The sequence below is a fragment of the Protopterus annectens genome, chromosome 4.part1 (assembly GCF_019279795.1).
Source record: "Protopterus annectens isolate FY-2018-M chromosome 4.part1, PAN1.0, whole genome shotgun sequence".
Lineage (NCBI taxonomy): Eukaryota > Metazoa > Chordata > Ceratodontiformes > Protopteridae > Protopterus > Protopterus annectens.
This window is the reverse complement of record NC_056734.1, coordinates 234947751-234965639: the sequence shown is the minus strand read 5'-3', so window position 1 is coordinate 234965639 and position 17889 is coordinate 234947751. Positions and strand designations below refer to the sequence as shown.

Below are 17889 nucleotides of genomic sequence, written 5' to 3'. Positions count from 1 at the left end.
ATAATGTGAAAGCTATTTAAACTGTGTAATTGAGGAAATGTGTTTTAGCTATGAGGATGAGCCATACTCAAAAGCTTGTGCATGTATACTGTATGTTATAACATTTTTTTTTTTATTTTTACATAAAGAGGAAAAATGAGTTGACTTGTTTGAATTATATATTGGTTAATGGTGTAAGGATTGTTCCTTCATCTTCCCCAAAGCCTTCCCAGCAGTGGTCAGCTCTTCCTTGACTACGCTTAGAACAGCTTGGGAAAAGTCTCACTTTTCCATCTTTGAACACTCAATAGATTGCTAGAATATCTTTGATGCTGCTTGACAGTTTTGTTTCGACTTGGTGTCTCTGTATCTCCTCCCTACTGATTGTTCCTAGTTATACCTTTTTTGGACTGCCAGTAACTGCCTGTTAGGTCAGAAGAGTTTTCAAAGTATATTGCGTATAGGTTATCCTTCTTCCATTTGCAAACTTCTCAGTTTGCACATGCCAACCAGCAGGTCCTACCATTGTTACCATAACTACCACTGATTACACTCCAGCCACACTTTTTTCATGCTGTGTCATTGACTGATGTCATGAACATGACCCATTCAGACTTCCCCCGAACAACTCACTTGTGACACCAAAATAGACCATCAGCATGATTTCTCCAAGATACATAGCAAAATATTATACTCATCTTTAAATATTCTTTATTGTGAAGCATATAGTAAATAATAATGATCTTTCCTGCCTTCTCTTCTGTAACATTTCCAAACACAAACCATCAAAACACAAAATATTGTTACCAATGTTCTTAAATCAAAATTCAAATATGGTTGGTTTAAATATTCTTTATAAAAATGTTTTATTTTACTTATATAGTTGTCTGGGCTTTGTTAACTTGATTGCAGTCAAGTCAGTATATACCAAATTACTGTATTTATCTTAGTAATATATCTATGATATCTATGGATGTTTAATATATTTTCTTAATATTGATTACAAGTAAATTTATTAGGTGGCAGTAGTTAGTAGCTTAAAAATGTCATTAGGCTCAACCTTCAAATACTTAACCAACAAACAAATATAAAAGCAAAGGCAACATCCAAAAATTGTGAAACTTAATTCAACAGGCTTTCATCAAATTGATTATTCAAAATATGTATTTAATTTCCAAAAACTCAGTTATCAAGATAACTGGTTCATAGGTAGGTACTAGGCTATCGGCCCAAGGGCCTATATAAGCCTAGCCAACAAGGTTCCCTGGCTTACGCCACCCAAGAAAGTTATTTTCCCATGCCAGTATCGAGCAGAGACACAGACGTGATCCCCGGGGTGTATTTCCTATTTCCCATCTACTCATCAAGATGTTTCTTGAAGAGTGCTAATGATGAAGAACTTCACTTGACATAGATGGGTAGCCTGTTCCAGAGTAGGGGAAGTCTCTGGGACGGAATCTATCCTTCCAGCATGTCCTGTTTATTGTGGTGACAGGCTTTAGGTCTCTAGAGCATATAGCTTGGAGGGATTGGGATTTCTTTAGGTGTAGCATGTCCAACAGCTCTGGGTTTGACATAGCTTTATATGTTAGCAGAGATCACCTCAGAGTAGGCAATATGCTACAAAGTAAAGCTGGAGTTTTTTGAGGAGGTCAATGTAGGGCATTTGTTTGAGGCCAGTAATCCTCTTTGTGAGGTACTTCTGTGGCCTTTCCAGCTGCTGCAGATGTCTTGTGAGGTACATTCCAAAAGGGGCATTGTACTCTATAATGAGTCTAATGAGTGCCGAGTAGAGGGGAGCAATGACCTCTTTTTTCCTGGATGAGAACCCTTTTATGATGTAGTGTGCCATGTAGAAGGACTTCCTGACTACTGTGGCGATGCAACTATCAAAGGAGAGACTACTGTCTACCTGGGTCCCAAGGTCTCTTATCACACATTCGGTGTTAAGTAGATTGCTGCCTATGTAGTAGTTCATGGGTACAGAGTTTTTACCAAAGGGGATGACACTGCACTTTTTAGTATTGAGCTTGAGGCCATGGCTCTGATACCAGGCATCTGTCTCAGTGAGGCCCTTCTGTAGGATGTCCACATCATTTGGGGACTTGACTATGGCTCTTAGTTCAAAGTCATCTGCAAACTTCATTAGCCAGAGGCCTTCTGTGTTAGCCTGTACTTCAGAGAAGTAGATACCAAACAGGTGAGGTCCCAGGATGGAACCCTGTGGTACTCTGTTTGTCACAGCTTTGAGGTCAGATTTGGAGTCTGCAACTTTTACAGTGTTGGTTCTGTCAGTGAGCCAGTTGGCAACCCATCTTGTGACATAGGGATTTATACCTAGTTTAGTGAGTTTAGCTATAATTCCAGAATGGGGGATGGTGTTGAAAGCCTTGGCGAGATCAAGATAGGCTGTGTGAACCACCTTACCCTCATCTACGGCTTTGGTGACTGCCTCAAAGAAGTCAATCAGATTCAGGAGGCATGATCTGCCTTTCACAAACCTGAAGTGGGTGGGATCCAGAGTTTGGAGGTTACCAATGTCTTTGTTTATGAGTTCCATGATGATACGTTCCATGGCCTTGCAGACCAGGCTTGTCAGGCTAATAGGTCGATAGTTCCCAGGATCAGTGGTGGCTCCCCCTTTGTGGAGTGGGATTACTGTTGCTGTGCACCATTCAGTGGGCACAAAGCCTGATGTGAGGCTATTATTAAACATGGTGCTTAAGTGGGGAGCCAGTTTGTTCTGAAGTTCATGTAAAACGCAGCCTGGGATGTTGTCCTGTCCCATGGATGCTGTGTTTTTGGCTTTAGAGAGTGCAGCTTTTACCTGTGTAGTTGTGATTACAGGGACTTTGCATTCTTCCTGTATAGATATGGGCCCATTAGGTGGTGAAGGGGGGTAAAGTTAGCACTGAACTTATCTGCCAGAATGTTGGCAATATCAGTTGGTTCTGTAATTTTCGTGCCTTTGTGCTGTAGCTCAGAGCAGATCTGGGTGTTGCCATCGAGATTATTGACATAGCTATAGAATGCTTTGTGGTTGTCGTTGGAATTAGTGGCAATTTTGTTTTCGTAGCTAGCTTTGGAGGATCTTATAAGGGATCTTAGATTCTTACTGAGGCTGACCAGGGAGCTCCTCCACTCATGGGATTTTACTCTCTTTTGCAACTGTTTCTTCCATCTGTTGTACAGTTTGTTTATGGCAGGGGACCACCAGATTGGCGTCCTTTTCTTGGAGGATAGTCTCTTGGCTCTGTTTGGGATAGCACAATCCATTCACTCGTGTATGTGCTTATAGAGTGCATTTGTGTAGGATTCAGCAGTTGTAACTGTATTGTCCATCGGCATGGGTGTCATGAAGTTCACCACTTCTGCCTTAAGAAGCATGAAGTTGGCTTTGCAGAAATTTTTTACTGTGGTTTCCTTAATGGGGGGTGGGGGCGGGATGTGGATATCAAGGGTGATTAGCTTATGATCGGATCGGACGAATGAGGAGTTGACTTCAGGTGTGGAACACCGGTCACTCATGTTGGTAATGACTAGGTCTAGGATATTGTTGCCCCTGGTAGGGGTGTGGATAAGTTGATCCAGGGCATTGGAGTTTATGAATTCCAGAAAGCGTTGAGCTAAGGAGTTGGTACATGAGTAGTTTTCCCAGTTAATGGTGGGGTAGTTGAAGTCGCCCATTATTAGGGTGTTTGGTTGAACCCTAATATTTTCCAGTACATCAAGAAAAGAGGAGTGGGAATCCTGAGGCATGGTGGGGGATCTGTAGCAAGCTACAATTTGGATTGCAGTTTTGCCCAGAGTTAGTTGCACTTGGATAACCTCGGGTGCATTATGCTGAGCAACTAGGCTGGAGGTGTGTTTATCCTTAATGAATATGGACACACCTCCGTCTTTGGTGTTTCGGTCCAGGATACATGGGTGAAAAGTGTGGTATGAGTTATAGCCTGGTAGTGCAGGGGTGAACCAGGTCTCAGTCACTGCACAGATATTGATGTTCTCCATTTTAAGGAGTGCCTCGAGTGAGTGCATTTTGAGATTTAGACTTCTAGCATTGAGTAGCATTACCCTCAGTTTTTGCTTGCCTGTTCCTGTTATGGTGGTGAATTTGTTATTTGAACCCTGCCTAAAAAAGGCATTATAGTGGCAGCAATAGCCTTAGCCAGTATCCAGAATCCCAGGGATGACAGGTACAGGCCATCTGTGGCAAAGCATTGTGGTCTGTCGACCATGTCATCCCAAGCAGACAGATACTGGATCCCCTTAGAATGACACCAGAAGCTTAGCCAATTGTTGAAGTCAATCATTTTATCCTTGTACTGCTGTATCATTCTGGGCGATGGCAGAATGCTACTCAGGGCTAGGGTCATACCTGCCTGGGCTACAAGATCAGAGAGCTCTTCCATGTTTTTTTTCATGTAGTCCAGGGAGGTACATCTCAGGTCATTCACACCAACATGGACAACAACAGAGTCATATTTGTACTTGTTGTGGAGTGACCTAAGTGAGTGGGTTATGTGGTGGATCCTGGCACCCGACAGGCAGGTGACAGTTACCTTCTCCTTGTTTAGCCTGGTGAGTGGGACATCAGTGTGCCTGACTATAGAGTCACCCAAGACTAGTGTGTTGGGTACATTGTTTTGCCTTATTGGCTGTGGTTGAGTGGCACAGTGAGTCTGTGGGCTATGTGTCATTTGGGTTGTGTTGAGGGATAGAGGTTGCTTGCGTTTCTGCTTTGGAGGTCTCTGTTGCTTAGGCAGATTATTATTGAGAGCCTCCGTGAATGTTTTTCTGTTACTATGTATGGATTTTGGTGGTGTAGATTTAGTGAGACTATGTGATGAGTGTTGTGTGGTGCAAATGTTTACCTTCTCCTCATGACTGTCAAGTTCAGTCTTGGTTGGAGAGAGCTTTACCTCCAGTTTGGCTATATAAGTCCATCTCTCACAGGTTGTAGTGTTGGGTGGTAGGAGGAGAGGATTGTCTGTGTACATGAGGCAATTTTTATATTGCCTCAAGATGCCCAGATTCATCAGCTAGACAGGAGAGAACACTGGGAGCTGACCCTTGGACATGCCTGAATAAAAAACTATTTCCTCTAGATAAGTGAGAAAAGTAAGTACAAAAACTGTTTTCCTCTAGGTAATGAGGAAGGTTGAGTGCTATAGTAATTAGTAGATTATTTAGTGGTTACAAGTTCTGAACAAGTGCTGAGCACGAATACGCAAATTTAAGTGCTAAAACTAAGAGACTGTATCTGCACTAGACGTGTTACAGGACAGAAACAAGTGCAAATGCATGATTTCAAATCAGAAAGTTGAGAGAGAGAGATGGAAGATTGCCCAAACGGCCAATAACTACAATTTCTGGGCCAGAACCACTCCTTATGTGGTAGACAGGTTACCTAGTGCTTACCACTCTCACTGATAAGCTAGAAGGCTTCCCTCCAACACAGAAAGGCTTGAGGGCTCAGAAGCTTACATACAGTCCTGGATACAGCAAATCTGTATCTGGAACACTAGTTACAGGAAAGGTAGGAAACAGGCTTACAGTTTTTTTTTTTTTTTTTGTTATAGAAAAGTAGCAAAAACAGTAGTAAAAACAATTCACATGCAGTTCAAGCTAGCACAATTGAGTATGTAGCAATATTAGACCAAACACAGTTTAAAAAATGCAGTTAAATTAAAAAGGACTAAAATCAAGTGCAGAAAGAGTTTATTAGGTAGAATGTGGTAAAGAGATGGGACTGGGGAGTGTCCCAGATCAAATCTACAGTGGGGTGGGCAACTGCAGGTGGGGAAATCAGCTTCAACAGAGATTTAAGCAACAACTGACAGTACAAAAAATATACTCAGCTCTGTATATTTGCAGATCAGTCTCTCAGAATAGTGAGACATCAGTTTCAACAGAGATCTAAGCAACAATTAACAAACTCTATAATCAAAAAAATATACTCAGCTATGTATATTTGCAGATAGTCTGTAAGGCAGTCTCTTAGAACACAGGTTCCAGCAATTTTAACTATTTTTTTTGTTTATTAGTGCTTCCTTTTGGCATATCCCTAAAAAACTGTATTACAATTAATGCCACAAGTTTCTTTCTTTCTTTATTTACTTTTCTTTTATTTATGTATTTATTTTCTTATTTATTACAAATTTGTCAGCATTTTTTAATAAAAACTTTATACTAAAAGCCCAGGGGAGCCATGTCTTATGAAACCTATTCCAAAAGCCCAAGGGGGCTAAGTTTTATGAAACTTCTGTTATATACTTTACGATTGACACCACGCGTGGAAAATTCTCTGGCTTAACTGTTTAATGTGACAAAACTTTAATGTTTCATTTTTAAACTTTGTAGTTCTTCTACCTTAAATAAACCATTTGTTACTACAAAATTTAAAGTTTCCATTCTTTCCTCAAGAAAATAAATAATAAATCATGTTTGGCAGTTAAAACAGTAGAATCAGAGAAAATATAAGGCACCTAGGCCAGAAGACTATTGGCATCTTGCCAGTACGCTACCTAGGCTTTACCTCTTTTTTCAAGCAGGGATAGACTGGTTGTACAAGGGGTAAATGCATGAATTGCCATCATGTTATCTCACTCCCTTTTGGAGGAAGATATTTAATTTGGAAAGGAGTTTTTTTTCTAGAGAAGTGATAGGCACTGTGTAAGAAATCTATCTTTCCACTTCGTTTTATTTACATAATTGTATGTCTCTGGTACTAGAGTTTGTTGGACCATTTGATTTATGAAGCTGTAAGAAGTTTTGCACATCTGAATCCCTTATGGCCTGATAAGTGAGACACCTATCACCTATAAGGAGTCTATAGAATATGGAATACATGGGTAATCTCTCCTGGTAACTTACATTTTTAAGTCCTTGAATTTTTTTAGTTAGGAATCTTTATGGTCTTTTCAGTTGTTTGTTGTGTCCAATGAGATATATACCAAAGTGGGCATTGTATTCCATGATTGGACTAATTAGTGTGGAATACAGTAGGTTAATGACATCTTGATCTTGAAGATATACCTTTTGTAATGGGTTGCACAACATAACTGGACTTTTTAACCTGAATTGCAGGGCACTATGCATCAGTGTTCCACAGTATCTTATCACATTCACATTTTGAAGTAGGGTGTTGTGTATACTATAAGCTGACTAGAACGATACTGCATTTTTTGGTGTTAGAGTTCAGTCTGTTTTTATACACTAGTTATTAACAAATGTAAGTTCATGTTGGAGTACTTGTGTGTCAGAGGGGAACTTGATGATGACACCCAATTTACAACCAACCTTCCACAAACTTGGTTAAACAGAAATCATCCTTTGTGACTTGGGATCAGAGAAGTAAATGCCAAATAGCAGAGGTTCCAAGACAGTTCCTGTCAGAACTCCACTGATCACCTTCATACTTTCAAAAAAAGCAGCCATCACCCTCACTGTTTGGGTTCTGTCCTTTAACCAGTGCAGTCCATCTAATTACATAGGAGTCAGTTTGGAGTACATTTGGTTAATTATATTGTCATGAGGTATAGTGTCAAATGCCATTGGCTAGGTCAAGGTATGCTGCATGGGCAGCATGCCTGTTGTCTACTGCCTGTGTCATCCTACTGAAGAAGTTTACCACATTCATCAGACAGGATCTACCCTTGACAAAGCTAAACTGCTAGAAATCAAGCTTGATAATATTCATGATATCAACTTTATTCAAGTCTGTTATAAAGTGTTCCATGGTTTTGCATATGAAAATCATCAGACTGATGTGTCTGTAATTTCTTTGGTCAGTGGTGGGGCCCCCCTTGTGAAGTGGCATCACAACATCTTTGTGCCATACCTGGGGGACAGAGCTAGTTTGCTAAGCTCATGCTGAAAAGATTAAGGAGTGAATCTGCCAGCATCTGCTTAATGGTGTTAATTAGGCGGATGGGTATGTTATTAGGTCTCATTGTTTTTTCAGAGTACTTTTGAGTAAAAGTTCTCTGGTCATCATTGCTGCTTGGAGATCTTCAGGGATATGCTTGGTTTGTATGTATGTTTCTGGGGGCAAGTTTGTACTGAATCTGTGAGCTAAACTGTTGGCGGTATCCACTATAATGAGTGGATGTTTTCATTCTGAATGAGCTATGTGCAGTGCCTTATCCTTCTGACATAATTAAATACAGATTTGGATTTTCTGTCCCTGCTAATGCTATTTGGAGTTCATGAGATGCCCTTATTTTTTGATAGCATGCATCAATTCCTTTGATAACTTCTTGATGTTATCCTTGATTTGAGTGACTTTTGTTCCGTTGTATACTTTAAGATATTTTTTTTATTTTACAGTGTGACTTATTTATGCTTGTCAACCACCATTCTGGTTTCCTCTTAAATGCATTGAAAAAAGTAAGCCAGCATTAAGGTGGCTGTGAAAAAAAGATTTTATAATACAAATAGAATAAAGACTTCACAAACAGACCGGTTTCAGCTCGGAGTTAACCTAGCCTTCATCAGAGTTACAAAGACAGAAAACAATTGAAGTCTTAAATAATCAAAAGTTAATAAGAAAAAGTACATGATTGGTGAGCACCTGCATATTAATTAGTCATTCATAAATATTCATTAAGCCCTGGATAGAAAAGAGCACCTAGTTTGGTTATCCATTTTTTCTCCCTAGTATTCAATATATTATGCCATCCAGATTTATGAGTACGATCCCCAATGATCTTATCAATAATCAAAAAATGAAATTTAGCTGTCTTGTGTTTCAAAGTGTGTTTATAAAGTGCATTACTGGTTCTCCTACATCTGATGTCACTCAGATGCTCAGAAATACGTAGCTTAACGGTCTGGATGTCTGGTCAACATAAAAACACTGACAACTGCAACATGCCATATAAATGACCCAGTCAGTGTTGCAATTAGCAAAAAACTTGATGTCATAAACAATACTACTGTTCCTACTAGAGAATTCTTTAGTTTTCAAAACATATCTACAATTATTACAATGACCGCAAGGCATACAGCCAATAAGCTTATCACCCAAAATAGTAGTCTGGGTTAGAAGGGGCAACATAGAGTCAGAATGATGCTTATAATGGTTAAAATAAGCTCCTAGATTTTTACCCTTCCTAAAGGAGAAAGAGCAGGTAGGAGGTATCAATGTAGACAAAGCAGCATCAGCTGTGAGAATGTTCCAATTATCTTTAATAATATCAATAAACCTGTTCGTATTCCTCCCATAGGTAGTAGTTAAACGTAAATGTTTTGATGGTGGTGGTTTGTCTTTGTAAGTCAACAGATCTGCTCTGGTCAGACAAAGTGCATGATTCTTAGCCATGGTGACATAGCCCGAACTGTAACCCCTGTTGATAAATCTGTCAGAGAGATCCTGACAACACAGAGAAATTTCTTACACGGTTTTGTTTCGGGACCCACTGTACTTGTTTAGTGGGTTGTTTAAGACTTTGGGGATACCACTGAGATAACTTGTTATATTTTTATTCAGCTCTTTGATACATTTGATGTTTCCTTTCCATGTGACTGATGGTTTAAAAACACATCCGCTTTCATACAAATAATTTTCTTTGTCTGCATTTGATTACTGAATTAAATCCTTTAAGTCAGGTACACTGATTTGTATGACATGTTGTGAACACAGAAAGGAAACTGATACATGTCTGTATTTTTACTGTTTGTAGTTATATAATGTATACATAGTTTGTATTGGCTCTTCAACAATAACTGTTTTTATGAGACACCACAATAATAAAAAATAGTTTATTTCATCACTTTTGCCTGCTTTCTTACAGTTTCTACTATTTTATTTATTTCAGGGTTATGCATTACTGAACTTTGTTGTTAAATACAATCCAGCAAGACAAGCTTTCCTCAGACCCCATCATGATGCCTCTACATTCACCATTAACATCGCTCTTAACAAGAAAGGAATTGATTTTCTGGTAAGATGATTTTTTTTTTTACTCTATGTGTTTCTTTCGATGCCTGTACTTATCAAGAAATGTATGTCGTTGGAATACTTGTAAACATATCCTTGCTACTCATAAGTGAGCGTTAAAAATAAATTTCCATGAGTGAATTCTGACTTACAAATATATATACGTATTAACTGGCAATTATCATCATAACATTTCATCCAAAAAGTGACTGTCTGAACATATGACTGGCTGGTGACTACATCAGGCTGATTTTAATATTACATTTTATGGTTTGCATTTGTATTTTAAAAGAAATCTGCAAACTAAAGATAGTTTCTCCAAAGCTTTGATAGCATTTCATCCCTACAAACTGACATTTACATAGCTGTGTATAATTAATGTCTGGTAATATATTCTCCTTTTATGTACCATAGCTGTTTAGTCAGACCTCTCAGTTTATTCCATACTAGGTATGCATGAAATCTCTCATTGATTTCTTTAGCCTTTTACCTTAAGTCTTACTGCCCTCACACATCAGACGATTACCTCAGGAATAGCCATCCCATCAAGGTGTCCACCCCTCCCAGTAGAGCCATAAAAGAAATTGTGTTGCTCAAACAACATAGAAATTATTGTTGTGCAGTAGAACCATTTTTCCTGCTGTAGCTAGCCCACTGTAATACTGTGTAGTATCAGTCACATTTGGGTGACCAGCTCAGGAGTGTATGACAGGAAACTGGAATCAACTATTCGAAACAGAAAGCAAATGGAAGAGGAATCCCTGCATCTAATGAACACTTTGTTAAAGAAAAGCAACATGCCTTAACCCAAGAGAGTTACTAAAAGATAAGTTGTTAAGCTCCCCCTGAGATATTCTAAGAGTAAGTTCTCCCATTCTAAATGAAAGGATCGAATGGCAAGATGGAGAATGAGGCTAAAAGGTCATCTATTTACAACTCAGACTACTTTGTGGGAAGTGAAAAACTTAGCTGAAAAACAAAACCATGTCAGATACCCACAACAGCCAGACCACTTGGGAGGCAGAAAAAAAAATAATAATTATAGTGTTAATGGAGCACCAGCATTGTCAAGGAAATGTAAAAAAAATATATATATGTATATATATATATATGTATATATATATATATATATATATATATATATATATATATATATATATGTATATATATATATATAGATAGATCAATTTTTCAGTTATGACCTTAATGGCCTTTTATCTTTACTTCTAAAATGTTGATCTCTCGCAATAATAGTAATAGATTCAGCCTCATCTTTTGATGTTGTCTTCTGTATACAGTTACAGTTGCAAACTGACAGATGTGTGTGTGTTTCTGTATGTTTGTAATATGCATGTGTGTGCACGTGTGTATGTGTGAATGAAGACATAAGCACACATGGTTTCCCTTATACCCCAATGAGTGACTGAGACTCTTTCACCCATAACCAGTTGTTCCAGCACAACAGATCAAGAACATATTGACATTAAAGAGCACTTCTACAGATCAAGTGCATCTTTTTGCAAAGAGAGCAAAGTCCTTCCTGCATCCCCATATTAGGAAATCTCCCACACATCCCTAATTTACATTTACTAACACATACCCCTAATTTTTATTTACTGACTACACGGTTGCACAAAAGAGCAATAGTGTGTTTGTGTGCGTTTGAGGTATAAGTGTGTGCACACGTGTGTGTGGGTGTGTGTGTGTATATATGTGAATGAAGATATAAGCACACACGATTTCCCTGTTACCCCAATGAATACACATTATCCGTCTGCACAAAAGGAGGAAATTCAACAGAAATTAATAACTTTAGACCTATAGCAATCTTATCTACCCTCACCAAAATTATTGAAAAATGTATTCAAAAAATTGCTAGACTATCTACTGTCCCCTACACAAGATGGCTTCCATCCTTCCCATACTACTAGCACTGCCCTTCTAAGGTATATAGATACTATTAAAAAAGCTATAGATAATGGCAAACTTGTCTCATCCTTATTTCTAGACTTGTCTAAAGCCTTCGACAGTTTATCACAACAAACTTCTGCTTCAAATGTCCTCATTATTGCTCTGTCAGCCCACCCTTCTGTGGTTCAAAAGCTACCTGTCCATTAAGTATCAGTCAGTAAAATGGCACTCCATGCTCTCTCCTTACCTCTCAGTCACCACTGGTGTACCACAATGCTCTGTCCTTGGTCCCCTCCTCTTTTATATTTTCACCAACACCCTCTATACTTCCATACAACAGGCCACCATAGGACAATACCAAGATGATTCCACTCTCATTTGCACATCTGACAACATGGTAAACCTTCAAAAAATTACTGAAGAAGCTTTAACAGCCACTGACACATGGCTTTGTAACTCACAACTCATGCTCAACACAAAAAAGACCAAACTACTGATTTTTCCTCCAAATACCTCTCTCATGAAAAAACAAAATTTAAAAGTCCTCTCTCTTGGTAATACAACCATTGACATCACTAAACTATTAGGGGTGATAGTGGATGATGATCTTATCAACCTGCATATGCAAAATTGCATAATCATCATAAACTAGGGATGCTTTACAGAGCAAAAAAACTTTCTCAGTGATGCATCTAAAACTACACTTGCCACTACTTATCTCCTCCCCACCCTTTGTTATGGTGCTCTCATCCTTACTAACCTCCAGGTTTCATAAATGTTAAAACTTGAATGATGCTATAACAAAGTTGCTAAATTTGCAGCACATATCCCTTTCAGAACCCACCACTGTATAGCTGAAAAGCCTAAATTTGTTAGAACTGCCTCATCAAGTAACATATACATAAGTTTTTACCACCTATAAAATTATCCCACATCCCTCTGCCTGTCCAGAACATTATGTTTCCTGTTGGTCATTGAGATCCAGTGACCAAGAACTGCTGTCTGTCTACAAACCTAGTAAATTTGCCGGGCATTGTTTGTACTTGTACAAGGTTGCTAAGGCCTGGAACTATACCACTATCCATCAGGTTTATACCCTCCCTACCATCTTTCAAAGCCACTCTGAAAGACTTACTAGCTACAGTCTGTTCATTCCTTATACCTCTTTACTGTCTGTTCTTCACTTACTTCCTTACTTCTATCCAGTTCTCTTCCCTGACTTTCCCTTTAAATAAATACTGTTTTTCTCTCACTTCATATTGCAACTTCTATTTGTATTAGACTTACTCACCTTTAATTTCTCTACAAACTGTTTACAATTTCTTTAAACATTAAATGAGCGTCATATACTGTGTATCAATTCTTAATCAATGTTTTATATTATATATAATTGTTGTGATTATTTAAACTGCAGATGTACTTGTTTTATTTTTGAAGATTGTAAAATTATTGTTCTTAAAATGGTTTGTAATAATATGGAGATTTTCTCCCCGAGCCTCCACTGAAAACAAGCTTTTACCCAGTCAGACTTTCCAGTAATTAAATGTCAATAAATAAATAAATAGTGAGGAAAGGAGACATTTCCCAGCGCACAGTGCTCTTAAACACATACTGATCCTATGGTGCATACAAACAAAGGATTCAAGCTACTTATAAAAAATAAATATGACCAGACATGTTCAGGTGTTTAGTACCTGATGAACTGGCCATTGGTAATACATGGCTAAACAAGCTTCTCTCCATGAGATGGATGTACAACTGATCAAATACGTTTTCCCATTCCCCAATGTTACAGTTTCCTTACTGCATCTGCTAGCCTTAAAATGTGATTGCAAGGCTACAGTTTTTTTATGGCTTCTGACTTTAATCTTACAGTGTGAGTCTCCTTACCAGACACTTGTACAACTGTAGAATTACTGTATTTAAGTAAGGAGGTATGATAGGATAAAACCCCCAGAATGGGGGAAGAGGGACACTTGTACATCCTATATACTTTCCTGATGCATTGCCTGCAGTTGTTGGCTGATTGGGGTTGTCCAGTTATTGGTCTCAATATCCTTAATAAAAAAGATATACATATATACATACATATAGACATAATGTTGAATTTCATAATGTCTAATAGTCACTTGGTTGAAAAATAACATCTCAACCCAAAACATTGAATTATCAAAATGTCTATAATCATTTCATTGAAAAAGAAATGAGATCAACACTATTATTTTGCAGTTATTCTAGAGTATCTTAACCAAACTACTGAGTTTTTGAAATTTACCTACCATATTAGTTATGGGAGATATGATTTTTGGATATTACTCTACAGAAGGTCCTTGGCAAGCAATACTTTAAGTCTATGGTTTACAGGAAAGGGACATTTTCAAATTCATATTTACACTTTTCAAGTTCCCATCCCAATACACAAAAAAGGAGTATCTTAAAGGGTCAGTTTATACATAGTTCTAGAGTGACTTCTAGTGATGTCGATTTTGAAATAGAGATTAATAAATTGAGGGCCTTGTTTATAGAAAGACAATACCCTGTTGATCTAATCGAGCAAATAGTGGATGAAGTAAGGTTGGGTAGAAAGGACAGGTTTGGACCAATTTTGGGTATGAACTTGGAAGTTATTGAGAACGGGAGTAATAATGCTATAGTTTTAACACAGTTAGATCACATAGAACTTAAAGTTAAAAATAACAGGAAGGAAGTGGATAACCACCCTGCAGGGAATTTTGTCCTACAATATTGTATTGCCACTCCAACAATAAGGGGCATAATTACCAAACATTGGGGAAAATTTTGTGGCTATTCTGATTTGGATGTACTATTTAAGGTCCCTTTGAAATTTAGCTATAAGAAAGGAAGAAACCTTAAGGACCTTTTGGAACTGGAAAAAAAGGTTACTAACCAAAGAAGGTGTGGGTCTTGCCCACAATGTCCCTACATTATTAATCAGGATGAGGTGTGTATTACAGGGAGAGGGAAGATTATTGAAGCAGACACCTTTGCCAACTGCAATAGCAAGGGGGTCATTTACCTCACCTCATGTAAACTATGTGGGGCATTTTATGTGGGCAAGACCACACGTAAATTAAAGAGGAGAGTGTATGAAGACATGAATGCTGTAAGGACACATGATAGTAACAATGCATTGTCTAAGCACACATTGGATTGTAAAAATTCAAAGTTGACATTTTTTGTTTTGGAAAAGATTGACCCTGACCCCAGGGGTGGCTCATGGGAGATGAGGATAGATGTTAGGAAGCTTTTTTGGCAGTTGGTGTTAGAGGCTAACAAGCATCCAGGAATCAATGAACATCGATCTATAGTACCAATTTTAAAGATGAGAGCTGCTAAACTATAAAGCAAAAAAGAAAAAAGAAAAAAAACACAAGTCAAAGTTTAGATTACTGGGTGGCATAGTTGGGACACCTATATTTTATATTTCATATTTTATATTTATATTTATACATATCTTTATACAAGTAGTTTATTATTAAGGATGATCTTTATATTTTGAAATATGTGTATAGTATTTACATTTACATATACATTTCCTACTTTTTCATTGGTTTTATAAACAGAGATCGAATTAAGTCATTATATGTTTTAACACATTTTATTTACTATTAGCACGAGCTTTTCAAACACATTATTTTAAAGAATATATGATTTTAAGGAATTGATTTTAATTGGTTGATTAAATAATTGAATGTACTACGTATTTTATATAAAGGAAGTCACGGCTTGGTAAATCTGTTTTGCATCTGAAGAAGTATAATTGAGACGAAAACGCTATTGTGGATTAATTGCATTAATGCAATAAAGCTGTTGGTTCCACATTTCACTGTGCTTGAATTCTTCAACCTCCCGTAGTGCCAGGACAGTGTTGGTTTTTGTTTACTTGTTTTATCTGGGCATTCTTTCCTCTGTTTCATTTTTTTTTTTTGGTGTTACAAAATATGCACTTGAGTTTGACTTAGGCTATATCTACAATAAGCTTAACTGGCTGTTGAACTCCAGTGATGTTAAACCTTCAGTCAAAAACTTCCTAGTTTGCCTTTATCAGGTGCTGTCCTTTTATACACCACTAGTCTGATAGTCCAGATGTGCTATCCCTATAAACCACATTGAAAAATCTTGCTAACCACAACACCACAAAAAGGCTCAGTACCATTAATGTTGCCAGATGAACCTCATCCATTCCTAGAGCTATACCACAGCAGGAATGTTTAATGGTTGCAGTGAACTTATCTACTGAAACAGATCTGGTTCCTCAGAGGAAGGCATGCCACTTGATTCAGGTGTTCATTAAGTCAAGGTCAGTATTTCTCTATTCCTGAATTTGAACAGTCTGGTGGTATCCCACTATCCCTCAGGGGTCACTGGATAGTTTGTCAGGACTTCTTTTAGGCCACCACAAAATAAGTTTTCATGGCCTTGCCAAACTCCTTTCACATCAAAGCCTTTACTTTTGCAGCTGCTACAGTTACTGTTTTCCTGGTTTAATGATACTCATTGGTGAAATACAAAGACTCCCTTCATGGAAGGCGTCTTTGCTTTTTTTTGTATTTTTATTTTACAGCTTCCATCACCTTTGGTACCTACCATCCTGCCTTGGATTATCACCATGACAACAACCAATTAGATTTTGGCCACAGCTCCTTGATGCACTTCAACTTAGAGTAGAATGGTGCCATATCAGGGAGAAGACTTTAGCTGTGCTGCTAGTTGTCTGACTCAACAAAACACCAAGTGGAAATCATTTGACAGCGAAGCACCTGTTTTAACCATAGTGTCCAAAATGTATAGCCTGGTATCTGAAGACACGAGTACAGAGTCAAGCATTAATTTTTCACAAAATGGTTTATTACCAAGTACACTTATAAGCATCCCTTAGTTTAAGTATGCTTTTTGTTATAGGCAGTCCATGATTAGCATCTGGGCTCATATCAAGACAGCCATCCCTTACTATGGCATCTATCCAGCTCTCTCTATCATTCTCAGTATCAAGAATAAAGTCTCCCAGTAGACCCACAGAATCATTGGGTGAGAGCCTGTAGATCCTAACAGCCAGATTTTCTAATGCAGCCCAATACTTTGAATAGCTGTTAGGTTTAAATGCACCAACAGCAGAATTTATTGTCAGCAGACTCAAATACCCTTTCCAAAATGTATTAGCGACTCAAGTGGAATGTGTATAGGGTTATAGTAAATTGTCAGCTTAGCGACTCCCTTAAATGCCATTTAAAGATTGATTCTAGATTGCTAAACTTTTTCATTGTTAAATCCTAGTGAGTACCATAAACACTATTACCAAGTAATTATATATTACCCAAGTGCCAGAACCAAGATTTATTGGAAACTATTTAGGCTAGCGACTACCTTGAATGCTGCCTAATGCTGATATCAGATTGATTAGCCCACTGACTACCTTAAATAAGGTTACTAGGTATACAACAGTGCTCAGGGTGCCTGAATGAAGGCTTATTGTTAACTATTTTCTTGAAACCCCTCTGAAAACCCTCAGAACTGATGTGCTAAACCTAGTGACTACCTTATAAGATGTTTTAAATGCTTATCAGTGAAACATGGGCTTAAACATAGCTATAAGTGTGATCTAGAAGATAATACTGAATTGCAAAAAGCAAAAGGTATTCTTCTCTATTGAAACCTAGCAGTCTCGAACTCTCACTGTTTAAATTAATCCGATAAGTGGCAGTGTAGTTTCACTGCACCAAATACTGTGTTATTCATATTCTAACAGTTTAATTTCTGTATGGTACTGCATTAAGTGAACTGCTGTCTACCATAGCAATGTGAATTTCTCCTACTGTTGCTTTAACATAATTTGTGCACTGGAAACTGTCTTTCATAAATTAACTACTGTTATTTTTACCTATGTCTGCCTTTCTAAATCCTGCCATTCTTAATTCTTAGTATTCCCCTGTCCTGACTCTCCAAATCTCTCCTCTCTCATCCATTTTTTCTTTTTGGATACTGCTACTCCAAAAAACTAGTAAACCTATTCTGTATAAGAAAACCCTGAACTACAA

At 37.8% G+C, this 17889-nt stretch overlaps 1 protein-coding gene across 2 annotated transcripts in view; it reads left to right on the top strand.

The window, feature by feature from the left end:
* LOC122800825 (procollagen-lysine,2-oxoglutarate 5-dioxygenase 2-like) overlaps positions 1-17889 on the top strand; it is an 816734-nt gene that overhangs the window by 763791 nt on the left and 35054 nt on the right. For both annotated transcript variants that reach the window (XM_044070112.1, XM_044070111.1), the window contains one exon: positions 9801-9926. In XM_044070112.1, coding sequence (XP_043926047.1) covers positions 9801-9926 — 126 coding nt within the window. The remainder of the gene's footprint in view (positions 1-9800; positions 9927-17889) is intronic.